At 46.9% G+C, this 26,343-nt stretch overlaps 2 protein-coding genes across 3 annotated transcripts in view; both read left to right on the forward strand.

The window, feature by feature from the left end:
* Positions 1–2,915: 2,915 nt before the first annotated feature.
* LOC145419372 (interleukin-10 receptor subunit beta-like) lies at positions 2,916–11,135 on the forward strand. Of its 2 annotated transcripts, none has more exons than XM_080290758.1 (7): positions 2,916–3,104; positions 3,357–3,480; positions 7,116–7,288; positions 9,011–9,165; positions 9,860–10,010; positions 10,094–10,239; positions 10,360–11,135. In XM_080290758.1, exons 1-7 carry the CDS (start codon positions 3,047–3,049, stop codon positions 10,504–10,506), a joined length of 954 nt encoding a protein of 317 aa, XP_080146884.1. In that variant the 5' UTR covers positions 2,916–3,046; the 3' UTR covers positions 10,507–11,135. The 2 variants fall into 2 exon arrangements, with proteins under 2 accessions (XP_080146884.1, XP_080146885.1); XM_080290759.1 differs by having other exon boundaries at positions 3,007–3,274.
* A 1,921-nt stretch (positions 11,136–13,056) lies between these two features.
* The window catches only part of LOC113007711 (interferon alpha/beta receptor 1a-like), a 22,700-nt gene continuing 9,413 nt past the window's right edge, over positions 13,057–26,343 (forward strand). Inside the window, exons 1-2 of the mRNA XM_026144570.2 lie at positions 13,057–13,479; positions 19,217–19,355. Coding sequence (XP_026000355.1) covers positions 13,419–13,479; positions 19,217–19,355 — 200 coding nt within the window. The 5' untranslated portion in view covers positions 13,057–13,418. The remainder of the gene's footprint in view (positions 13,480–19,216; positions 19,356–26,343) is intronic.

The following is a 26,343-nucleotide window of genomic DNA, read 5'->3' on the forward strand; positions in this document are numbered from 1 at the left end:
GCCTAACGAGCTTCACTGAGCTCAAATTTAAACTTAACATATCTCAAGATATATAAAATAAACAGAAAGTCTAAATTAAAAATGGCTCAAAGGCTTCGAACTGAACATCTCAGTGTCTGAACATCCTACTGTGGGCGTCTCAGAGGTCCCGCCCTTGACTGTCTCTGATTGGCTTAGACCACGATATGAGCATAGTGTCGTCTGTTGTCGGCCACACAGAGACTTTTTTTTACTCGAACAGCTGCTCCATTATTTTAGTGACATTATTGAGGAATTAGGTCGCATTTGCAACCAAACTGGCTGCACTCTAGAGCCCTGCTCTATACAGCAGTAGCTGAGGTTCTATGTACACGCATGCACAGTATGTGTTATGGATAAAGGGCTGTGGAAATATGCAAGTAATAGCTATCTAACAGTATAGACATGTACATGCACACATCCATACAAATGTAGGAATCATTTAGAGTGCAGCTCTTCAGTAATGTGCTGCAGTATGAACAGTACAAACACCGTTAGACCTGCTGTGCTCTGTTCGTTTGTGCTCTCTGGGGTTTTCTGAATTTGAACATCTGCACGGCCGTCCCGTCGCAGAGAGCTCTGTCAGGTTTCACCTTTATGCTGAGCCGGTGTTTGAGCGTGGCAGACACGTCCTCTCCAAAGCTCGGAAGCCTCGTCTGACATCATGGTGTGATGACAGATTGCTGACCTCCTTTCCAGCACAGCTGTTTGTGCCACTTTCAGCATCCTCTGGTTTCCTCTCTGCTTCTGGTGCTGCGATAAATTGATGAAGCTCACCTACAGGGACTTTTCCCTCTTGGTCGTCCTGTATGTTTAACTTTTGAGGTTTCACACTTTTTGTAGGAGCACTTTGTCAAGGTCGAATTTCACAGGAGCTCAAACAGCAGAGTTTTAATGAAGCAGGGGCTGACTGCTGTCTTCTACAGGGGAGGATGCTCACACCTCATCATCAGGTCACCACAGGTGCAGAGTGGTGATGTGGTGAAGGATGGCGGTCTCCTTCAGCCTGGTGGTGCTTCCTCTGCAGGACCTCATTCAGGTCTTGAGCGTGGCTCCTATCTTACAGCTCATGCTGTGTGTGTGTGTGTGTGTGTGTGTGTGTGTGTGTGTGTGTGTGTGTGTGTGTGTGTGTGTGTGTGTGTGTGTGTGTGTGTGTGTGTGTGTGAGACTGAGTGTATCAGGGATGGAATATGCTCTCTGACTACTCCCCCACTCTTGTAAACAGATGTTCCAGACCAGCGGTGTACCAAAAATGCAAAAATGGAGTGCACTCGTAGCAGTGGTGAGACGTGCGTGGATGGAGGTGTTGCACTCCATGGCGACCGAACCAGAGAGTTCCAGGTGAGGTCATGGCCATCGATGTATTTGGACCCGGCCAAGTCCTTCTTCAGCTGTCTCAGTGGTCGATGGCTGGACTACACATTTGCCACAACCTTCCTCGCAGCGCTCATGAAACAGCTTCCCCAGCTCTGGACGCGATGCTGTTTTGATCCTGAGAGACAGTTACTTCTACATCTGCATCATCGCTCTCAGCGCCACTCTCCCAAAACTCTTCGTCAGGCTCAACATGAGCTTCCTCCATGAGGCCGCCTCTCTCTGACTCTCTGTCCAGTTCAACATCCAAACTAGGCAGAGGGTGACGTCACACAATGCACTGGCACAAGATGGCGCTGCACATGCTCTAAAACCAGTAACTTTAAACACTTACTGGTCAAATCCATCACAGACCTGACACAGCACCTGAGCGACGGTCCACAGTTCACTGAAACCTCCTCAGAAATGCTGTCATGAAGACATTCTTAATGAAGGGAAACAGGAGGACAGACTGAGGCTGAAAATGACACCAGAACTGGACTGAAGGTCAGAGGAACAGGTGTGATGGAGAGATGGATCCACATCATGGTCAGTGTGTACGAGGAGGTCCAGCAGTGAGCGTCTGCAGCCATCTGTGAAGCACGGTGGAGGCTGTGTCATGGTTTCAGGTCAGTCAGTGCTGTTGGAGATCTTAAACTGATGAATTACAGAGTCTGATCCACCACGCAGGAACATCTGGAAACATCTGACTGGCAGCAGCTTCATTTTTCAGCACGCCGATGATCCCAAACACACTGAGAGAGCAGTGAAAGCACACAGGAACACACACACGAGTCATGGAGTCCAGTGTCGAGTGGAGACTGCTTTGTTCCTCTTGAATTGGAGGCCTTGTTTCTTGAAGAGTCAAACACCATCCCGCTCATGCAGCGTTGTAGAGACATGCAGCCAGAGCTGCAAAGCACTGTGGGTGAGCCTCATGCACCCGCGTAGCTTCTACGTCTCTAAGCAGGCCTTAGCCATCACTCGTCATCGCTCGCTGTGTTATCAGTTAAATACAGGGACCAAACAGTGCTGCAAACATGCTTATCTGCTGGGAAGCTTTAACATGGGAGTCTACGGGGACGGGCTCGCTGCTTCCCCTACTGGACGTCAGAGGAACTGCATGTTTTGTGCTTCAGTGTGTTTCCGTCACCACGAGTGTGTGAACAGGTCCTCACAGCATCACACACACACTCCTGCCTTCCTTCCTTATGAGGCCCACTGTCATAATGACTTCAACCACAGACTGACCCGAGCCTCAGCTTGAACACACCGCGAGTCCGAACCCCCCTGCCCCCTAAAGCTGCCACCTGCCCACGTGACTGCACACTGTAAAAAGTAAGTGTCGGTGAAAACGTTGAGAAGTGTTACGGTTCCGTTTCGGAATAACTCGGTGCTGTTGGTTCGTCTGCCTGTGACTAAGCAGCAGACATGCGCGCTGTCACATAAATAAACCCACGTATAAATAAAGGCACGTGACACCCCGTGTGCGCGTGCTCTGGGTGAACCCACACTTTTTCCAGCGCGCTCTGATTCCTTGAAGCCGGACTCGTTTCTGCGCACACGCCAGTTTCGCTTCCGCGTACTTCCCCGCCTCTTGTTGCCGTGAAAGCTACCAGGAAACACACTCGGAGCCGGATCACAGCACACTGACAGCGGCGAACCTGCCGGGGACATGGCAGCCTCTGTGTGCGCCTTCATCCTGGCGCTTTACGCACTGTGCGGCTCCGCAGGTAAGCACACCTTCACTTTGAGGGCAGGTGAGGAGGAGGCGGTCTGACGGAGGGAAAGGCAGCGCAGAGCGTCTGGAGCTCAAAAAGAAAGCTCAGCTAGTGACGAGTGTTTAAACTAAAGCTGTGAGCTGAAACCCAGAGCACAGTCTGCTGTTTACTCAGTCAGACAGGTGAACTTTGACCCCAGCACAAGAGACAGCAGTGTGTTTTAGTGTCAGCGAACAGCGCTCATGTCTTTGTGTTTGTGCTCAGCCGGCTCAGGAGGGCTCAGCGCACCCACCCACGTCCGACTGACGTCCTACAACATGGACCTGGTGCTCAGGTGGGATCCACCTGAAGGGACGACCGATGTTCTGACCTACACGGCCGAGTACAGGTGAGTCACCGGCGGGTGTGACATCTTCAGGTGATCGCAGTTTAGTGTCAGAGAACTGAGTCACTTTCAGTTTGAATGTTTACCTTCAGGAGGGCGAGTGCGATCATCACACTTAGGGCTGGGTATCGTCACTGATTTCTAGAATCGATTCAATTCCGATTCACAAGGTCCCGAATCGATTCGATCCACGATTCGATTTAATTCGATTCTATTCAATTTGAATCTGGGAAATTTTGACAGTCAGAAATATTATAATTCAGATCAGTACATTTACATATTTTTGTATCTATAAAAAGGAAGCTGACACACGCAAGACTTTATCAAAGGTGTGAGCATCACAGCAGATGCCTTTGTGTCAAAGTAGCTGAGGATAAAACACAAAAAAACATGAAGGTGATTTTCCTGTTCTGGGATTTTATAAAAATATTCTGCAGTACATCAAAAACGAAAGAAAACCATTAATCAACACATGATTGTAATCTGAAGTTACAGCGGTTTTATTAGAGACACAGCATTTTGCATTTTGCATAATTTCAAAAAGTTTTAATTTGTTCAGTATTGAACGGCAGAAATTAGGTTTTCTTTTCGGAAGTATATAAAACGAAAAAAAAATAAAGTCGGCCGACAGCCTGTAAACAACGGTAGTCTTGTGCGTAACAAGTAAGCGAATAATGAAGAAAACAGATTTTTAGACGGGAAACTGTTCTTGAAGTATACTGAGAGAGAGAGGGAGAGAGAGAGAGAGAGAGCTGTGCATCGTGGTCGAAGCAAAACAGTAAAAGTCAGAGTGAATACATGACGATGTTTATGTGAAGCGTAGTTTGGATCTTCTTTTGCTGCTGGTTCGGTCAATATTGTTTGGAGAGACATCAAACTAACAGCTTTAGAATCAGCGCATAAAGGGCGTGAACACACGGACCCGCCGAATCAGAATCAGCGAGCTGTCGGCTTTCAGCCCCGACCGTGAGAAAGGCGACATCTCCCTGATTCTGATCCGTGGGTTCGCGCTGTGTGTTTAAGTCTTTGTGCAGAATCCGTGTTCCTGCTCTCATTTACTCTCTTAGCTGTTTGGTGGTTCTTGAAATTTTGTGAGATTTCACCTGAGATTCTGGCATTTCGGGCAAAATAAATTTATATTAAAAAATCGATTCAGGATTTTAATGAATCGATTTTACGTTATCCAAGCCAGAATCGATTTTAATCGATGAATCGATTATAAAAACCCACCCCTAATCACACTGCGAGCTAGAAAAGGAAACTTAATCTTTGGGTCTTACTCGTCGCTGTCAGTGGAAAATCAAAGATTCCAGAGCAGCTGGGCTCAGAAATGGACGTTATTCTTCCTCCGAAGAGTCCGATCACCTCAGTGTTTGGGAGCAGGTCACACTTCGCTTTGTCATATTTTTAGTTGCTCTCTGAATCAGGGATGCCAAACATGAGGCCTGGGGACCAGCACCGGCCCACCAGAGGCTCCATTCTGGACAGTTCATAAAGTATTATGAAGAAGTTTTACCTGCAGGACACTGGCTTGGGAATACGTGGAAAGTTAAAATATTCCTAGATCTTTATAAACTACTGACATCATACAGAATGAGTGCACGTTTGCTCACTCCTGCCAAAATAAAAAATGAAAGGCTGCAGCAATAAAACATCCGCTGATGCTTTCTCCTATGAAACCCTTCGGTTCAGCGATGCTGCAGAGCTTCAGGTCCTGCTGGAATTTGTCCCAAGTAAGGCGCGAGCCTTTTCCCAGGGTCTGCATGGACTGAAGGAACAGTGACTGCAATAAAGCCTGTGAGCGCGGGATGTACTCTGTTCAGGCCACATAGAGGAAGTTGGATAAACTGTCAGTAAGATAATCCATGCAGAATGTGAACTAATGAAATCCGATGTGGCCACAGACCGCCCCTGAGAAGACCCGCCTACCTTGATGTACTCACGCGTGCGAGCAAACCGGACCCCCACGACAAGCCCATTACCGTCAGATTATGAAACGCCACCCTATTCAGCTCTTCCCACCATGTCTGTGTCCGATGGGCTCCTGCAAAAAGCTCATTATCTGCAAACTGACGCGCCGCCATCCCTGCATGAGGAAGCACCTGTACCTCCAGGTGAAGCGCTGATGGTGCCTCGCGATGAGGAGACTGAAACAGCCGTGTCCAAAGAAGAAGTACAAACGCAGTTATGGAATCACAAAGTCACAAAAGTTACTCATCCAAGAGCGGGGGAACGGTGAGTTCCAGCTGTTGTTCTGGGAGAGATCATTCTAAGAAGAACGGATTTCATGAGTCTGTATAAATGTGCCCTCGTGTCCAGCATCAGGAGTTTTTCCTGCAGGCAGTATAAATTTGAACCTGATGTCTTTCTGTAGGAACAAACATTTAAAACTCAGCGCTGAGTAAACCTTCCATCACACCTGGATTTACCTGGATGCAGAGGTGCGGCGGTTATTCTGTAGAACGCCGTGCGCTGATGAACAGTGTGTTTGCAGACTCGTGGATTAGTCGTGTTTTTTCTCTCCTGTTGAGATGTCGAGTAAAACCGTCACAGGAACATCTTCGCTTCTTTGTGGGTGTTGACCTCCGACCTCAGCCCCTCCTCCCTGCGCTGTCAGATCTCGGCTTTATGAGGTCGATCTGATGAAGACGTGCGTTCAGGCAGAAGTCAGGAGGCGGAGTCGTGTTCAGATGAACAGATTAAACTGCGGTGCGTTTGTGGAACCGACACAACCGCCGTCATGTCCAAACATAATCTCAGCATCTGATTGGTCAGGGCACAGCCTTCCATCTGTGCCCGGCTCAGGCAAGCCGGCGGCGTTCCCGGGTCTTCTTTGCGTGGATGCAGTGATGATCCTGAGCCCATGCAGATGTGTCCATCCAGCTGTGTGCGCTCTGGAAACACCCGGCCTCCTCTTTAGTTGGCAGACGTCGAGGTTTACACTCTTCTCCAGCCTTTTGTTGCAGCTCGTCCAACTTTTCTGAAAAACGATTCTAAAGCGGTGTCAGTGTCAGCACTCGATGTGCTCCCTTTGTGCGTTTTCAGATGATCCTTAATGATTATTTAAAAACAGTATGCACGTGCTCTGAAACGGTGAGGACAGCGCAGTGACTGCAGACCGGTTTAGTCCTGCTTTGCATATGAATCTGTGATATCTGCACCATCAGTCCTGCTGTTCCACATTTCTGAAAAGCTGCAATCAGATCACTTACAGGAAGAACAGCACCTGCCTTTCTCCTGCTCTCCGGCCCACTGAAGCCATTTTAATATGTGTGGTGTGGTTTGTGAGGACCGTGGTGAAATCGAAGCTGTTATTGTTGCGGTCCAGGTGTTCACACAACAGAAACGTCCTCTTATCTGCAGCGTCTCTGTTCTGGGAAACGCCTCCACTCGACTGACTCGTTAGAAAGCAAATGCACGCTTTTCTGTCCCGATGCACAAACGGTGAACGTGGCGTTCCAGCTTTGATGTAACCAGCACCGCCAGCTCGTGTGAGCGTTAGTTTCTTTGCTTCGTGCCGTCACACGTCCTGCAGGATAAAGTCGTGAGATCTTCTTGAACAGCGGTCGTGTTCCCGAGAGGAGAACATCTGTCTGAAGTCACACCTGTGACGCCATCGCTGTGTTTCTCTGTTACAGAAGCTTAGCAACTGGATACAACAATGGCTGCACAAACACATCAGCCCTCAAATGTGAGTTCACCTCCTCCTCCATCACCGTGCACGGGAATTACACGGGCAGAGTGCGGGCGCATCGGGGGGCCGAGAGCTCCAGCTGGGTGGAGAGTAACGTCATTGTCATGGACAGACACAGTAAGTGAATCTCGTCATATGTGCCGAGCTCGTTTGTCTCTGATCCAGTAGCGTGACACAGAGAGGAAAACCGAGTATTAGCCGATGACGAGCTGATGGGTGTCGTTTATCCCACTGAAACTTTTGCCCGTTTGGCACTCGGGTGGAAATTTTAGCTCTGTGCTAAAAAACCAGCCCATAGTGATTGGAGAGGGGATCTAACCCCTGCAGTTATCTGCATTTGAAACTATGAAATCTGCAGGCACAAAGCAAGACCTCTGCTTCTGGGAGCTTTTGGTATCCTCTCGTTGGCCACTTCTACTGGACAGAGCTGAAGCTTTTCCAGTTGTGCCACATGTGCTCCACAGTGGGAAATGTTGCTCTAACTCCCATCGGCTGCTCAGTTTTGTTCCAAGCTTCCATGTTAGTGGATTTCCAGGCCAAGACTTTCCCCTCTGTCGTCTGGTATTTACAAAGGAAGAGGCTAAAAAGCCAGCTGACAATTATAAGGCAGCAGATAATAACCCTCACAGCTGACTTGTAGATGATTAAGGTTATTTTCCCTCGTGTAATGTCATCATTCAAGTCAAGTCAAGTCAAGTTTATTTATAGAGCACATTTAAAAACAACCAAGGCTGACCAAAGTGCTGTACAGTAAATACAGATAAAAATACAATAGAACACAATTTCGTAAAACACCTCGCTGATCAAAATAAAAAATAAATAAACAATTAAATTAAACCTTTCTAAAAGCCAATGAAAAGAGGTGAGTTTTAAGAGCAGTTTTAAAAGTTTCTAGGCTTTTGGAGAATCTGACGTGAGGAGGTAAACTGTTCCACAGTCTGGGTGCAGCCACAGCAAACGCCCTCTCTCCCTTTGTCTTTAATTTATACCTGGGAACATCTAAAAGCATCAGATCGGCTGACCTCAAAGATCTCCTGGGGCGATAAGTACTAAGGAGTTCTGACAGGTAAGAAGGTGCAGTGCCATTTAAAACCTTAAAAGCCAGCAGTAAGATTTTAAAATCAATCCTAAAAGCAACTGGGAGCCAGTGGAGAGAGCAGAGAACCGGAGTGATGTGGTCTCTTTTTTTTGAACCGGTCAACAGGCGAGCGGCAGCGTTCTGCACCAGTTGAAGGCGATGTAGACAGGAACGATCTAGGCCAGCATAGAGGGAATTACAGTAGTCCAGCCGTGAAGTAATAAAAGCATGGACCACTCTTTCTAGATCGTTCCTGCAAAGGTAAGACTTGACTTACCTTGACTTGATCATTGATCTAACAGAACAAGTTTTGGGAGGTAAAATGAAAGATTGGTGAATGAGACCATTTGGTGGCTCTCAGAGAAGCTTCCTGAGATCAGGATGGTCCCCTTCAGCTCCGGTTCAGACTGTGGCAGCAGCTGTGTGGGGAGTCTGCAGTTATGCAATGACTGCTTCAGCAGGGGACGTCTGAAGAGCCTCGCTGAGCTGAAGACGATCAGAAATGAAACCGTGAGCGAGCTTTTCAGCGTCTCGCTCGTCAGAGCTCTCGCCGTCGCTGACTTCAGTCCAGTCAGAGTGAAATCCTGGTTTCTGTGTTTCTGTCTGTGTCCTCAGTGAAACCGTCTGCCGTCATGGTGGGAACCTCCCCAGCTCCAAGCACACTGGCATAACAGAGCTGTAGCAGATGGAGTGGACTGTTAGAGAAGCTGCAGCTTTGATTTTGTCCAATAAAAACGTCTCTCCACATCTGTCCCCCTCAGCCTTCATCGGTCCACCTGATGTGACTCTTCATGTCACTGGGACATCTTTGGAAGTCAGCATTAAAGACCCAGTGTTCAAGCAGTCAGAACTGAGGGAGACGTACACCTCGGCCACCTATAACATCACCTACTGGAAGAGCAGCTCGAAGGAAGAGGTGGGAACGCCGGTTTGTAGTTTTAGCTTCTAATATTATTAGAAGCTAACATTATGCCAGCTAATATCAGGCTCCAGTGTCCTAAAATCACACTTTCCCTCTGATAAACAGTTTGATTACGTTCTCATATCACACGAGAGTTTGTTCACAAAGCGTCTGGGTGCAACAATGTTAGATGCACAATAAAGTTTCATTAAACCAGCTAAAAGCAGCAGAAACAGCATTGCTAAGGACACTTAAGCATAAGCTCAACAACTCATGGCTGAGCTTCCCTGACTTGCACTGGCCTCCTGTCACAGAGCTTCACAGCCTCTTTCAGATTAAATAAAGGTGGCGGCGTCTCGCCCACCAGTGACAGCTGAGGTAAACAGCACTGACAGCCTTCCACAGGCTTGGAGGTGGACGCGGTCCAAACAGTAGCAGGAATACGGCCACAACCGTTATGATGTACAGTCCAAATTTCATGTGTTTGATCTCTCATAGAAGCATGTTTGTCCTACAGCAGCCACCGTAGTTAGAGCTACGCACTTAAAGTGTGAGGGGTAAGAAACTGCTGACAGCTAGTGATGATGTTTTACACACTGTAACTAGGGATGCACCGATACCAGTATCGGTGCATCCCTAACTGTAACTTTTAAAAATTCAAAGAGTGAAAACAGTGAAATCAGCTGAGCTCCTCTGCTGCCTCCTACAGGTAGAAACAATGAGTGACATGATGCAGGACCGAGTGGTTCTTAGTGACCTGGACCCGCTGAGCGAATACTGCGTCCAGGTCCAAATCATCACCAACATGAACCCCAGACCGAGCGAGTACAGCGACGTCGTCTGTGAGCGCACCGGTGACGGTAGGCACCGCCGTCACACAGCCGTCACAATCGCTCAAGGTGTCGCTGATGGGCTCACCTGCTGCTGTGTGGTTTTCTTACAGTGGATGCAGCTCCGTGGGTGGCGGCCGTGGTGGCGTTTGTGGTCATGGCCACGGTGGTGGCTCTGGTGGTGACTCTGGTGGTCTACTGGAAACAAATCTCCAAGTTCCTGTGCCCAGAAGTCGTGCTGCCGCCACACTTTAAAGAGGTGTGTGTGTGTGTGTGTGTGTGTGTGTGTGTGTGTGTGTGTGTGTGTGTGTGTGTGTGTGTGTGTGTGTGTGTGTGTGTTCTTTAATCTAACACTGACCTTTCTGCCCCGCCCCCTCAGTCTCTGCTGCTGAATGATCCCAACTCCATCTACCCAGTCTCGCTGCCCTCTGAGCACTGCGACCACGTCAGCATCGTAGCAGACCACAGGACTGAGGAGGAAGGAGGGTGCAGCACTCAGCCTGATACCTCACAGGATGGGGGCTAGGAGGCGCAGGAGGGGGTGGGATGCACTTTAAAGACTCTGAGAATCGGCCTCTGACTGTGAGGTTTTAGAGCTGTGAACTCTGCAGCAGTGAAGTGATGAAGACGAGCAAGAACAGGTGAAGCTGGCCCAGGTGAAGCTGTTCCCACTGTCACAGGCTGCTGTTTATACTTTAATAGTTTATTCATGTCAATGTAAATGTTTTGCTTTCTACTGGTTTTTTAATGGTTTTAATGGTCGGAGGTTAACCGAAGCCTCTGCTGCTCCTGCTCGTAGGAACCAGGTGACCCGATGCTGGGCTGTACTGAGACAGTCTGGGTCTTTTACTGCTCTGTCTTCGTAGCCCAGTTTAATTACGTGTTCAGTAACTGGATTACAACATAACTACATGTGAAGGTGTAGCCCTGCAGGCTGTGTGTTTGGGTGTAGTAATAACTGATGTGGGGATGAGGTTGGCTTGGGTTTGCCACCAGCTGCTGTGAGACCTCGCCGTCCTCTGCTGTTTCCAGCGGGTTCACCTTGGATCTCCATCAGGCAGGATTCGGGCCGTCCAGCAGAACTTATGATGAAGAAGTGTGAACACTGTAAATACTCTGATTTATTTCTAATAAAAGTCTTTGTGACGGATGAAATGCTTCTGATTGTTCTTCGCTACAGAAACACGTGAAACATCGTTTTAAATCAGACTCAAACTTGGCTGCTGGTGTTCCAGATCAAGTGGCGTTGGTCAAACAGATGTGTGGTAGACTTGCTTTTCAGGACTCCATTTGAGTGCTCACAAAGTAAACTGCACGCTTTAGTTGTGAAGCCAAAACGCTGAAATCGCAGTAATAACACGTGCGAGGGGAACGATAACAACGACAAGATTCTCCAGATCGTTTGCTCTGTCCTGTGAACTGCATCGGCGTGGTGTCAGTCGTTTGGTGTTTCTGCGATCGTGCGAGAGAACATCACCAGGTAAACTTTTTGAATATTTTATTGTTCAGCAGCAACAAGACTGACGGAGTGTGTTTGAGGGAAGCTCACAAATGTCAGGGAGGAAATATTTGATGTTTATTTGCTGGTTTGTCGGTAGCAGCTCCTGAAAAGCAAGTCTACCACACATCTGTTCGAGCAACTGTTGCCAACCAAGTTGATTTTGCCTCTGACAAAGACGACTCCTCAGCCAGGCCTCATTTCAAAGCCCTGTAGCGCCACCCTGAGGCCCCAGTGCTACCTGTACACGGGCCGTTGAGGCCAGCAGGAGGCGCTCCAGTTGAACTTGTTTTCCCATCAGTCACTGCGTGGACGCACACTTCAGCTGCATTTATGAATCATTTGAACCCTCCTTTATTTATTTTGTGCATCTCGATGATGTTTTGTTCTGCTGGGCTGTTCTTTTGGTCCGGCTCTCAGACTAAAGGTCAGCTGTCACATACATGTTTTTTTACAGGCTACTGACAAAAAAAACAAACACTTTTAACCACATCCTCGCTGAAAACACAGAAATGCAGAACTTCAGCAGCACAGGAAGTTTCAGGGTTTTACTCAGAACCAGAAAAACTTTATTTTGAGACGTGAGGCAGAGCCTTCAGTTCTCAGGCCCCTCTTCTGTGGAACCAGTTTGGATCCAGGAGACAGACACTATCTCTACTTTCAAGATTAGGCTTCAAACTTTCCTCTTTGCTAAAGCATATAGTTAGGGCTGGACCAGGTGACCCTGAATCCTCCCTTAGTTATGCTGCAATAGACGTAGGCTGCCGGGGATTCCCATGATGCACTGGGTGTTTCTTCTTCAATCTCTTAAACAAAGTCTATTTTAGTTTCATGATCTGTAATGAAATGATCTAAATCATTTATAAAACAAACTGACCTCTACACCTGATCTTAAAACCTATTTTGTCACATCTAAGTTGTAATTGGAACATGAGATGAAAATGCAAAGTTTTCTTTTCTTCACTGTTACTTGTGTTGTTGCAGGATGGGGTTAAAATCATATTTTCCTGGGTATGAGCTCCTGATCCCTCAGCTCCCAGTATGAAGTGGTTTAGTGGTGTTCTTCTCACAGGCATCTGTGTCACCTTCCCTGGAGCTGCTGGTTTAATCTTTTAAACTTGTAGGTCCTGAAACAATCTTTGCTTTCCAGTAAAATTCCTTTTGTGTCTCGTTTGTCCTGAAAAGTTTATCTGGCTGTGTTTCCTACTGACGTTGGAACTGTGACAGTTTCAGTATGGCTGTTGAGGACAGCGTGCATACTAGGGCTGCCACGACTAGTCACGATTAGTCGACTAGTCACGATTAGTCGACTATCAAAATGGTCGACGACTGATTTAATAGTCGACGCGTCGTTTGAAGCTTTGTAAGATCCTGAAAGACGCAGGAATAAGTAGCAGGATGTGATGTTACAACACTGGTGAAATATTAGTGTGTCATATATTTGTTCACGACATTTTTCTTATGGGCAAAAGTATTGATATCATGATGAAGAAGGGTGGTGATTCTTATGACTTTGTGTATATAATTTGGCATTTTGTACAAATGTGGGCTGATAATAAATACATGATATCATTTCATTCTTTTCAAAGGTTTATTCCCATGACGCACAGACAGACACAATTGAAAGGTACAAATGTGCATGAAACGAATTCAAACGTGCTGCAGATGTGTGTCACAGGTTGATCTGGCACTCGGCCAGAGGTGGCGCTGGTTGACTGGAGTCCATGTTAGTGCACAAAGTAAACTGCCCGCTGTAGTTGTGAAGCAAAAACGCTGAAACCGGAGAAATAAAACGTGCGAGGGGAACGGTAACGAGTGGTGGAGGCCCCGCCCGTGCTTTTATTTTGAAAACAACGCAGGAACAGAGCTCCACGAATTACAGACGTCCCGTGTCTGCCGGTGTGGAAGTTTCTCGGTCCGTGGGGCCTCTCAACAGCGCGATGTCCGCCGCCCCCCGCCACAGAGTGGCTCTCCTTCACGGCTTCCTCTTCTTCTTCTGCGGTAAGTCCCACACCTGGTTGCGTTTGCGTAGCATCCTAGCCTCGGTCCGTGCTGCTGCTTTACTTCATATAAATCAAATCAAATATATTTGAGATTAAAGGAGCTTCGTCTCAGCCCGCAGCTGTGCGCGCGCGTACACGTGTGAGTACATCATGTCAACAAAGTCTTCATTTGGTGTGTTTCCCTTTAGTGATCACAGCTTCTACTGGTGTGTGAGGGTCGGCTCGTGCAGTGTAGGGTGACTGGTCGATAACTGGTCGATAACTGGTCGATAACTGGTTGACAGTCGGCCAGTGTGAGGCTTGGTGGTGCTTTATGGTTTAACGGTGGCCATAATAGTTTTACAGGGAGTCATTTAGAGTCGGTCAGCCTGGATGAACCTGCAGGACTCATGACTGTCATGACAGGTTCCCAGTGGTCACATGGGTTTAGTACTGATCTGTTTCAGGTGGCTGCTGCTGTAACGCACAGCTCTCCCCGTCAGTGTGTCTCTAGTATTTGTGTGCAGACTCTGGTGCTGTGTGAGCTGCTGATTGTTGTGTGGATTCACTTTCATTTCACTTTGCCTCGGTGTGTTTCTCTCTGATTCATGACTTGAGTTTCACTGTGAGTCTGAGGCCACGCCTGTGTCAGTGGCGTGTCTCTGCAGGCTGAAGGACACTTCCCCTCCCCTCCTCAGGCACAGATCGCACAGACACCGTTCCTGTAGTTGTGTGCTTGCGGTGGTGAAGGCTGGCACGTCGTTACTCAGGGCGGTGAGCCGACACCCTTTGTTGAGCAACAGTTTCACCTTGAAGTTGTTCTGCTTTGGATTCGCATCAGTAACACGTTTGGCACACAGACCCCCCCACTCAGCTCGCTGTCACTGCACTGCATTTAACTCATATACACCATCAACATGTCCACGCTACACTCGCTTCGAGTACGTTTGATGCTTGCAATGAATTTTCCCGTGTTTCTGGTCCTTCAAAAGTTCAGCAGATCTCCACCTGCAGGGCTGAAAAACGTCAGCTCTGAGGAAACATCGAGTCAGCTTTAAAGCCACTGCAGGAGTCCCGGTCTGAAGACTCGGCCTGTGTTTGTTAAAGCAGCTGTGAGCAGCTGTGTGATGCTTCCTTTAGATTCCTTCTGCTGCGTACAAATAGCTCTGCTGTGTATAAAAGAGTAAAAGTGGTGAGAAAATCAAATCAGTCAGTTCTGTCCCACACAGTCAGTGATTTCACAGCGGCAGCGCGTTGAAACATGAATATGGGCTCAAAATGTGGTCATAAATATTTTGTACTTGTAAAAAAGATTTGTGTGTGGACTTAGAAAAAAAACCCTGCAAGTTACAAGTACGGATTTTTGACCCTATTTTTCTTCCTTTCATCTGATTGGTCAATGTCATGTCAATCACAAATGTAACAATCCAATCAGAGAACAGATGGGTTTGGCTGTCGAGGGGCGCTTTTTGAATTGCAGGTCTTTGAAGGGAATAAATGCCCTTTTACATGCCAACCCAGCGTTTTCCTTCATCACCACGAAGGAAAACAGTCTGGTTGTCTGAGTTTGGTGATTTTTGTGTCACAGGACTACGTGTTTAATACAGGGACTTCAACAGAGCTGCGGACCGCGGGGTGAGGGGGGGCAGTGTTTTGGAAATGACAGTCTTCATCACAAAGCTTTCTTCGTTATGAATTAGAATACATGTTTTTATTCAACATTTGAAGAACCAGCAAAAAAACCAAACTCTTGTAGTTCACATAAAGTCAGAGATAGAAAAGACAAGGAGCAGGTGCATCTAGTGCAGGTAGAGCTGCTGCACACAGAGCTCAGCAGCCAGCAACAAATTCTGGATCCTTGGCTTTTAGTTAGCAGTTAGCATTAGCAGCACATCCTGCGTCCGATGTGAAAGGACCTTTATGCTGCGCACTGTGACTCACAGCAATGGTCCTGGGTCAGCCCTGACTTTGTGTTAAACTAATCCTAAAGTAATGATGGTGTTTCTAACCACTGATATAGCACAACTTTATCCTTTCAACAGCTGCTGAAAGTTAGGGGACCTAGCTGCTATCGGATTTTTATATAGAGATCCTCCAGCTTCAAACTGTATCACCCTTCAAGGACCTGCAGTTCAAAAAAGTGTCCCTCCGACAGCCAAACCCATCTGTTCTCTGATTGGATAGTTACATTGGTCAATGTCATGTCAATCACAAATCAGATGAAAGGAAGAAAAATAGGGTCAAAATTCGTATTTGTAACGTGCAGGGTTTTTTTGGCTAAGTCCACACACAAATCTTTTTTACACATACGAAACTGATTTACAAGTACAAAATATTTATGACCACATTTTGAGCCCATAGGAAGCTCGGTCTTTATCCACAGTTCCTCCTTCACTCTCACAAATGCTTTCTCGCTCATATTTTTATTCTGCTCAGAAACACCTGTGCTTTATTTTTGTCTTTGGGGCTGCTGGGTAAATAATCACTCTCACTCCCAGTGCGGTCAGGTTAGTCGCAGCACTTCCTGTTCCTCGGCAGACGCTGTGCTGGTGTTTTTACTCGATGTGCAGACGCTTGTTTTTGTGGCTGATACGATTATTGTTATTCTGATCTAGGGCTGTTTGATATAACCATATATATCGGATGGCGATATAAAAACGTCGATCGTTTCATTTTACGCTATCGTTTGTTTCGTGGTGTCGCAAAATAAACTGTTTACAGCAATATGTGTTCATGGTTCTGATGTCACTGTAGTGGCTGTATTCATTTATTAAAGTTCTCTTTCTCTTATATGTAATATCACCACACTACGGACGGACAAGCGCCTGTTTTTATGCGTTGTCGTTAGCAACAACGACAGTAACAGCATCGCGTGTCCGCTTGTTTATGTTCCACATAAACCTTTCACAATAAAGCTCAAGATCCTGTTGAGACTTTTCAAAATAAACTGAATCACGTGAAAGATGCAGATTATTCACGATGAGAAGTAAAAAAGAGCCGCCAGGTGCTAAAAAATCAACCTTAGACTCAAACATCAGAACAGGCTTTTCCCCGCAGCACGCCGTGTGATAAATACTCACAAAGAAAAAAATGTATCGTTTCATGCATCGTTAAAACACTCGACTCCGGGTAAAGGACGCGCAGCTGGAAACACTTCACGCAAGTCGAGCTGCCCGAGATTCACAGAATTTACAGAAATTGTTACATTTTTGTGATTTATATCGTTGTCAGGACGATAGAATTCTGATATCGGGATGTGAGATTTTGGTCATATCGCACAGCTCTATTCTGATCACAGCCACGTGGACCTGATTTACAGCTGCGGGGCCAGCAGCTGAGGACGAAGGAACAACATAAGGGTCATGTGACAAGTTGATGGCTATTTTTCAAAATAAAAGCCTCAGTTAGTTATAGGACCTAGGGATGGATAATTGGGGAGGGAACCAAACACGGGGTTCATGTCCCAGACTGAGGTCACAATGACCACCTGTGGACACCTGAAGACCGAGACTAGAGGCAAGATGGCGGCAGCTGATCTGCTGCGTGTGCACGTGTTACAAACCCTCAGACACACACACACACACAGCAGGGCTATAGACTAACGTTTACTTCTGTAACTTGTCCTTTTCCCCATGTGTCTGCGATGACACCTGTAACCTGGGTGCACGTGACATCATTACTGGAGGTGGGGTTTATTTTCAAGCCATTTGAACTTTGAACGGAACATCTTCTTTGGGAATATCGTAGGCAATGTTAAACCTCATGTCGGCGTCCTCTGACGACCTGTTTGCTGCTGCCTGAAAGGCCGATGACTCGGGACTACTTCCTGTGAGGTCGCGCTGACGACACTGAGCTGGAAAGATTTCTGTTTTTCTCTTCGCACACACATGTTGACTTTCTCAGAGTGCGAGAGAGAGCAATATAGAACGCATAGTATGCAAACTGTTAACCCCACTCCAGCCAATCCCCCGCTGCCCCGCCCTCTCCTCCCTGCCCCGCCCTCTCCTCCCTGCCCCGCCCCTCTCCTCCCTGTGCAACAAGCAGCAGGCACACCTGGCAAACAGAGTGAATATCTCTGATTGGTTCAGACCACGATATGAGCACAACGTGTGTCTGTTGTTGACCACACAGAGACTTTCTCTTCTTTCAGCTGGTCGCGGTCTTGTGACCTACGATTTTTTTTCAGTCGCACCTTTGAGGAAGTAGGTCACATGTCTAGAGCCTTGCACACACATGTTTACTTTCTCAAAGACAGAAACAGAAATCTTTTCAGCTCAGTGTGTCGTCAGCGCGGCCTCACAGGAATCAGTCCTGAAACATCAGCCTGATTTGATTACTGATTGATTGATTACCAATAATTAGCATCAGGCCTGAGGAATCCTCATTGATCGGTCCTGTCTGATATCTCTTTTTATTTGGACCCCGCCCTCTAACAGCTGGGGTTGGATGGCTCTTATAATAGAGATTGAAAACGTGACGTCACTCAGGGGTAAAACCGCAAAGAATTCTGGGAACTTGTGGCAAGAGGTACTAGCGCACGCAGGCTTTCAATTGAACTCAGTCACACAGCGATAATAAGAAACCCAAAAAATGGCAAGAAGCTGTTGTATTATTAACTGCAATAGCCGGTCACATGACAGCCACGGGAAGCCGACGGGTAAAGAGAGTGTTTTTATCGGATTACGTCGTTGAAGAGAAATTGTTCGAGCCATGTTTCCGAAGTAACAAAGACGCGACGGGTGGCCTGGATTGCAGCCATTCAAAGATCAAATATAACGTCTCAGAACCCTCCAGCTCACAGGTTAGTCTGCTCCAAGCATTCCCACAAAGGTCAGAGTTTTGTAGTAGTTAATACGTCATTTTTCTTAACATAATTGGTGAAATAGGTTACAAGCAAGTCTGGCGCTGAACAGAAATTGTCGCGCTATGCTCCTTTATTTATTGTGCATAAATAGTGAATTGTCCTGACACAATATTGCGTTTCGCTTCTGTTATTATGGTACATTGACAAAAACATGTACTTTTATTCACAGGATAAAACAGTTGTTTTGTATCACTAATTGTCCAGTACGATTACAGCATACAGTATTATTGTCACTGCTACATTTCTGTGATGAACCAGAAATTATTTCCACTACTAATTAATTACCGTTGAGCTCAAAGGTCCTATTAATAAACTGTTAACGAATGTGTATTTATGACGACGATTTGTGAGACTGGTAAACTTACCTTTGTTCGTACGATGGTCTTTCGTTCTACACGGTGCATTTCAAGGTCCTGCACCCATCCGTCAGTAAACTGTACCTGGGCTTGTTGCAGTGACCTGAAGTTACTAAACTTCATGAGTGTATGCACTCACTCCAAGAACCGTATGATTATAAATCTGAGCGTGGTGAAAGTTGGGCAGCACGCTAACGTATTTTGTCCCTCTGTGTGCTCGTAAGGATCTAACACTTTCACTGGTTTGATTTTTTTCCTCGTATCTTTTCTTTGACTTTTCATCAAGTCTGTCTTTGTACGGACCGGCATTGTTCTCCTTCGTTTTGTACAGAACTTTTTTAGGGGACAAAGAAAAAGCAAGAATTTATTGGAACCGAAGAATGAACGTTTTGCGGTGCTGCAAATGCTTGCATTTGATGCGGTACTTGGATTGTTTTGCCACGAGTTACCGGCATGCAATGCGCGAAAATCACGTGGTCTGCCAATCTCTATACAAACAGAAGATGAATGTGTGTCACTCTGTTTTTGTCCTGCAGGTGGAGCCGATGGATCCGAGGTGCCGCCTCCTCAGAACGTCATCACGAAGACCTTGAACACCAACTACACGCTGAGCTGGGACTGGCCGCCGGGCGCTGCAGGGACCCACGCCGTCACCTTCACCACGCAATATGTGCCGTAAGTCTGAGAATCACGAGGGCGGGGCTTATTTACCTGTCAGACGGTGGACACAGGGGGCGTGGTCCACCTGAAACATGTTTTCTTGATTCAAATTCAAATCAAATTCAAATTCAAATTCAAATTTTATTTGTGACGTACACAGTCATACACAGTACGATATGCAGTGAAATGCTTGGACAACTGCTCGTGACCTAAAGAAAACAAAAAAGGAAAAGGCTATGAATAAGATAGGAAATAAATATGAAAAATTAAAAAGGGTAAATTTAACTAGGAAGGAATAAAATATAAATTAAGGTTAAAAATGAAATAACTGTACAACACAAATTAGAATGAAGGGTAAATTTAACTGGGAAGAATAAGATAAAGATAAATATATAAATTAAAGTTGAAAATAAAATAACTGTACAACAAAATACACAATATAGAACTATATAAGAATGTATGAAGAAATCTAAATATAAATAAATATATACACAATAACAGCAGCTGTACAAGTATTAACTGGAAATGAAGAATATAGTGACCAGTGTTGTGCAAAACCAAAGTCCAGAAAGTCCAGTGTGTGTGTAAGAACTGTATGTGTGGGTCAGTACTGTGTGGTGGTGTGATTGAGAGACCGTATCGCCTGCGGGAAGAAGCTCCTCCTCAGTCTCTCTGTGTTGGTCTTCAGGGAGCGGAATCGCTTTCCTGACCTCAGCAGAGAGAACAGTCTGTTGTTGGGATGGCTGAGGTCCTTCACGATCTTCCTGGCCTTGGTCCAGCACCGCCTGCTGTAGACTGAGTGCAGGTCAGGGAGCTCGGAGCGGATGGTGCGCTCAGCTGACCGCACAACCCTCTGTAGAGCTCGTCTGTCCTGCATGGTGCTGTTCCCGAACCAGGTTAAGATGTTTCCCACCAGGATGCTCTCTATGGTGCACGAGTAAAAGTTCCTGAGCACCTTGGAGGGCAGTTGGAAGTCTCTCAAGCGTCTGAGGTGGTAGAGACGCTGTCGGGCCTTTTTCACCACGGTGTTGATGTGACAGGACCATGACAGGTCCTGCGTGATGTGAACTCCGAGGTATTTGAAGCTGTCCACTCTCTCCACTGGGCACTCGTTGATGACGGGGGTCTGGTAGTTCCTCTCCTGCTTAGTGCTGAAGTCCACTATCAGCTCCTTTGTCTTACTGACGTTTAGAAGGAGGTTGTTCCTCTGGCACCAGTTCTCCAGATTCCTAATCTCCTTCAGGTAGGCCGTCTCGTTGTTATCAGAGATCAGGCCCACCACGACGGTGTCGTCAGCAAACTTGATGATGGTGGTGGAGCTGGTAGTGGCCACGCAGTCATATGTGTACAAAGAGTACAGCAGGGGGCTCAGAACACACCCCTGGGGGGCTCCAGTGCTGAGAGTGGTGGAGGCTGAGACATGTCCGCCCATCCTTACTGCCTGTGGTCTGCCAGTTAGGAAGTTGGAGATCCACTGACACATAGATGAGCTGAGTCCCAGATGCTCCAGCTTGGTGGTGAGTGTGGAGGGAATTATGGTGTTAAATGCAGAGCTGTAGTCTATGAAGAGCATTTTAACATAATTCCCCCTTCTAGTGTCCAAGTGAGTGAGTGATGTGTGGAGGAGATGAGAGATGGCATCGTCTGTGGAACAATTTGGACGGTAAGCGAACTGTAGTGGGTCCAGTGTGTCTGGTAGTGAAGAAATGATGAAGTCTCTGACCAGGCGTTCAAAGCACTTCATCACTACTGAGGTGAGGGCTACAGGGCGATAGTCATTGAGAGAAGCAGGGTGGGGTTTCTTCGGGACAGGAACAATGATGGACTCTTTGAAGCATGTGGGGATCACCGACTGAGGTAAAGAGATGTTGAATATCTCAGTGAACACAGGAGCTAGCTGGTATGCGCAGTCTCTTAGGATACGACCTGGGATGCCGTCTGGTCCTGCTGCTTTCCTGGTGTTCACTCTCTTGAAGGCTCTCCTTACTTCATGCTCGGAGATGACGAGCACGTTTCCGGTGCTGGCAGTATCTTCCTGTCTGCAGCCGTTAGCGCCGCTAACACTAGCATTGTTGGAGACCTTAGCTGCAGCCTCGAAGCGAGCATAGAAAGTGTTCAGCTCGTCTGCCAGAGTCACGGCCGCGTTCGTCATACCGGTTGTTGGTGCTTTATAGTCCGTTATTGTCCTTAGTCCCCGCCACAGGCTCCTAGAGTCACTCTGTTGGAGTTGTGACTCTAGTTTCCTCCCGTAGCGCTGCTTCGCCTCTTTCACCGCCCTCCGCACGTTATATGACGCGGCTTTGTACGGGTCCATGTCCCCCGTCATGAGTCCCGTGTTGTAGGCAGCGGTGCGGGATCTCAGAGCGTCGCGGATGGTTTTATCCACCCACGGCTTCTGGTTGGGAAACGTTGTGATAGTCTTTGTCTCCACAGTATCATCCGCTAGTTTCCCGATGAATCCCACAACCGCTTCCGTAAACACGTTGACGTCATCGTCGGAGCTGTTTCTGAACATGTCCCAGTCTGCGTCATCGAGTGCATCCTGTAACGCGGCCACCGATTGATCCGTCCAGCGCGCGACCTTCCTCTGAACCGGAACTTCCTGTTTCAGCCTTTGTTTGTATTTTGGCATGAGGAAGATGGCGGCGTGATCAGATTTGCCAAACGGGGGGCGGGATTGTGCCTTGTAGCCATCCTTGACCGTAGTGTAGCAGTGGTCCAGTGTCCTTTCACCCCTGGTGGGGCAGGTGATGTGTTGATAAAAGTTCGGCGCTGCGCGTTTGAGGTTGGCGCTATTAAAGTCCCCCGTCACAATAAGCGCAGCGTCCCGGTGTTGTGTCTGGTGCTGTGTGAGTGCCTCATGCAGCTCGCATAAGGCGGTGACCGTGTCCGCTTGTGGTGGAATATAAACGGCACTTACAATGACCGATGTAAATTCCCGAGGTAGATAAAAAGGACGACGCATGATGGACAGTAGTTCCAGATTTGGTGTGCAGGAGCGTGTGAGAGGAACAACGTTCGCACTGTTGCACCAGTTGTTGTTCACCATTAAACACACGCCGCCTCCCCTTGACTTCCCCGAGTCCCGTGTCCTGTCCATGCGGTGAACCGAGAAGAACTCGGCCGGCTGGATGGCGTGGTCCGGCACCGCTGGGTTCAGCCATGTCTCGGTGAAGCAGAGGAGATTGCAGTCCCGAATGTCTCTCTGGAACTTTATCCTGGCCCTGAGGTCGTCAAGCTTGTTCTCCAGTGACTGGACGTTGGCGAGCAGGATGCTAGGCAGAGGTGTGCGGTGTGCACGAGCTCTCAGCCTGTTCCTGACGCCGGCTCGCTTCCCTCTAGGCCGCCGCCGCTTCCCTTTGTTCTCCCTCGAGATCTCACTCGGCCAGCTCGGATCCGGAGTTAAAAACTTCGAATTGTGAGTACATTGTATACCAATAGAAACAAGAGTGTCACTGTCATACCTAATGTACCCAATGGTGATGATTTTGCCGATTTAGAAACGCTGAAAACTAACTTAAAAAACAAAGACAAAGAAAAAGTGGTCGGAGCAGTCGTGACGGCAGCCGACCTCACCGGCGCCATCTTAAAGAAGATTCAGGTTCAAACAGGTTTGAGCTGAGAGAAACTAACTGTGAGCCAGCTTTAAAGTCAGTTACCATGGTAACACAGAGCGCTGCTGAGAGGGAAACCAGCCCTGAGTAAAGAATGACATCATCAATGGAGCTGTGGCACCGGGATTCACCATGGCGACGGGCCGCTGTGGTAACTCTGCTGCTCTTAACATTAAACGTAGCCTTCCTCCAAATGGAGGCTCTGCTCCTTATCCCGCCGTTGCCATGGTGAGCCATGGTATCAGGCTCGCTTTCATGGACTCGGGCCTGGGTGAACTTTGATCGGCTTCAAAGTCTCTATCGCCCCCTGGTGTCTGGCTGGAGTATAGGTCCTAAACCCCGCCTCCTCCATGTTAGCGGATGGGACTGGGGTCAGGCTGATATAAAACAGTTCTCCTCAGATAATTTTTTCCAAAAATTCTTTCTTACATTATCAGTAGTTCTCATCGCACTGATTTGTGTTCAGTTGGTCTCCTTTCTATTAAGTTTGATTCTAATTAAACTTATAATGCTGTTAAAAATCATCACAACACTTCTGACTCGCAGTCACGGATAAACTTGCGTCTCTCTGTTTGGGAGTAGCAGATAGAGCGTGGATGCCGAGAGGAGCTCCAGCGTCCCGACTGTTTCAAACAGACAGCCTGACGTGTTCTTCAGTAAACTGGACTACCCGACAGAACAGAGGTAAGTTAAATGTGTTTGTAAGCTAATCCGTAACTAACGTCCTTAGCTAGCTAGCTAGCAGAAACTCGTTTTTTAAAGTGCGTTTAGCTAATCCGAGCAGGTGAATGAATTTACCCTGACTAAGGAAATGAAGAGAAACGCCCCGGGCCGCTCAGTTACTAACTAACTACCGTTACTGTACTTTTAGACTGTAAGAGCAACAGGACTCTGCTTCAGCTCCTGTGCAGAGCTGATTATTAAATATGTGCAAACAGCAGCATGTTTTCTGTCTCCTGTCACATCTGTAAGGACAGGAAGACCAACTTATAAAAAAAAGCTTGCACTTCAGTAACCCCCATTAATTATTAATTAATCATATAACTGTACCAAAGCCCAATATTTATGTGCTGATACCAACTACGGCCACTTGACAGCTTAAGTTAAAATGTATGTTTAATTTTTCCACTTATGACTTTTGTTTAAAATATTCAGGTTAAAAAAACAGTCTGAATTATTGTTAGTGAGGTATGTTCACAGTCACGTGCAGTATTCTGTACAGCTTAAATCCTTGAGGAGAAATAATTGAAAGCATTAATGTTTGTTTCTCAGTTCTCAGGCAGCAGGTCACACACTGCTGATAACACCTCCGTGTGTTGTGACCAGGATGCAGCAGCAGACTGAACCAGGACTCAAACCTGCTCCATCATCTCATCTTTGCAGATCTCCATTTATACAGCACCGACAACTCAAAGGTGAACATTATATTGGAAAATCTGTTAGTATATAAGGCTTATTTTAATAAACAGCTCTCTGTCAGCAGAACTGTAGAACTGAATAAATGTAAGAGAAGAGCTTCAGATCCTGAGTGTGTGAGGACAGAGAGGCTCAGCTGTATTTCAGATCCGAGGGATAAACCTTATATTTCAGTTTGTGGCGGTTCTGTTCTCTTTGTGATTGCAGGAGCCGTCCTCAGATTCAGACCTCAACACCACCCAGTGACAGCAGACAGATCATCCATCATGTTCACATGTTGACTGCAAAACTAATGACAACAAGGTTAAAGCACCACATGTGCTGTCAGTGAAAGCTGCAGCTGTTTATTGATAAAGTTAAACACTGACTGTACTCAGCTGCATGAAGAGAACATGATGTTTTCTCTGACACAATTAAATAAAACCCGATGAAGGTCAAAGGTCGTCACTTGTATGTTGAACTAAAAACTTGTCGTCTGGGATCCTTTCACTGTTTTTTGCCAGTGGTGTGTTATTTACCATAAGCATCTACCATCGCAGAGTCCAGAGCTGCCTCCATCCTCAAAGACCCCACACACCCCCAGACTGTTCACTCTTCTGCCCTCGAGACGAAAGTTCACAAGTGTGAAATCCAGAACATCTCGACTCAACAACTCCTTCTCCACTGCTATCAGACTCCTGAACAGCTGACCTATTTTAGCAGTAATAATAATTTTTGCACATCAGGTCATTTATCCATGCTATTTGTATTTTATCTATTTGTACACATTAACCAGCATCTGTGTGTGGACAGCAGAGAAAGAAAATGCTTTTCTTTGCACACATGACAACAAACGCTTTGAACAGACAGCTGTGGGTGGGTCCCTGCTCGACTGGACCAGCACTGCAGCGGGCATTATTCATCTCCACAGTAACTGTCAACTATAGACCTTTTTGAAGAAACCGTAACAATAAGTTGAATAGTTTTCTTTACCTGCATGGCTCAAGTACAGCTGCCAGCTTTTGGAGGTTTACCAGCTCTGATGGAGTTAAAATGACCAGCTCGTGCTTTTGTTTGTCTACAGCAGCAAAAACAGCCTCTTGATTCTTTAGTAGAGAGAAACCACATCCAGTGTTGAACTCCACCGTGTGGAAACATCCTCTGTGAGTGGCTCTTTCTGTTGCCCCAGACTTGTTTGCTCCTGGTGTAGTTCCTCCATATTAGCAGGTGCTGTCTGTAATCTTGCTTTTCAGTGTCATAAAGCTGTTGAATTTTACTTGAAATAGTCTTTCAGGCAGTTGGAAAGTTGGACCACCTGACGCTAACTGTAGCACATGTTCTAACCCCCTATCTTCTCCCACTGATAGTGGTCTACAGCCCAGAGCAATCCATTGTGTAAGTTTGTCCAATGTTGACTTACTAGTTTTGGTCCTGAAGCCAGTCATCTCATCAAGTTTGGGCTGCCGACACCTTTTGTTGGTACTCGACTGGTAGCGCTAACAGCTCCCACAGTTTCTGTGCCCGCTGCAACAGGTTTTGCATTTAGATGGTACCATAAGGTGGAAGTGCTTCGGTGGTATCCAAACTCCTTTTTGCACAGTTTGTACAAAACCACGCTTTTATCAAGGCTTCTGCTTGGTAGTCTTTTGAAATGAAATCTGCCTCCAATCACTCCTAGCAACGCACTTTCTTATGACACTTTAGCTGTGTCCAATTCAGGGACCGCATGCTTCGGAGTGGGCATTTGTAGACCGATTGTGTCACAGCGACGCGACGAAGGGTGTCCCAATTCGAAGAGTCCTCAAAATGCGGTTGACAAATGCGCCCTTCATTTCCCCAGATTTGAAGGCTGGGTCCAGTGTAGCCTTCGTGACCCAATCTATCCCACAATTCATAGCGTGGTGGTGGGTGTGGATATTTTTTTCGGAAAAAAGTGGCAGACGGCTGAAGCGGAGCGGCCGAAGAGTAAACTTTTAAAAGTAAGTACTGAATAT

The sequence above is a fragment of the Astatotilapia calliptera genome, chromosome 16 (genome assembly GCF_964374335.1).
Source record: "Astatotilapia calliptera chromosome 16, fAstCal68.1, whole genome shotgun sequence".
Taxonomy (NCBI): Eukaryota; Metazoa; Chordata; class Actinopteri; order Cichliformes; family Cichlidae; genus Astatotilapia; species Astatotilapia calliptera.

Coding starts and splice junctions, on each gene's coding strand:
- LOC145419372 (XM_080290758.1), top strand. CDS start 3,047: ATGGCAGCCTCTGTGTGCGCCTTCATCCTGGCGCTTTACGCACTGTGC. Junction 3,481..7,115: donor ACCTACACGGCCGAGTACAG/GTGAGTCACCGG, acceptor TCTCTGTTACAG/AAGCTTAGCAACTGGATACA. Junction 9,166..9,859: donor AGAGCAGCTCGAAGGAAGAG/GTGGGAACGCCG, acceptor TGCCTCCTACAG/GTAGAAACAATGAGTGACAT.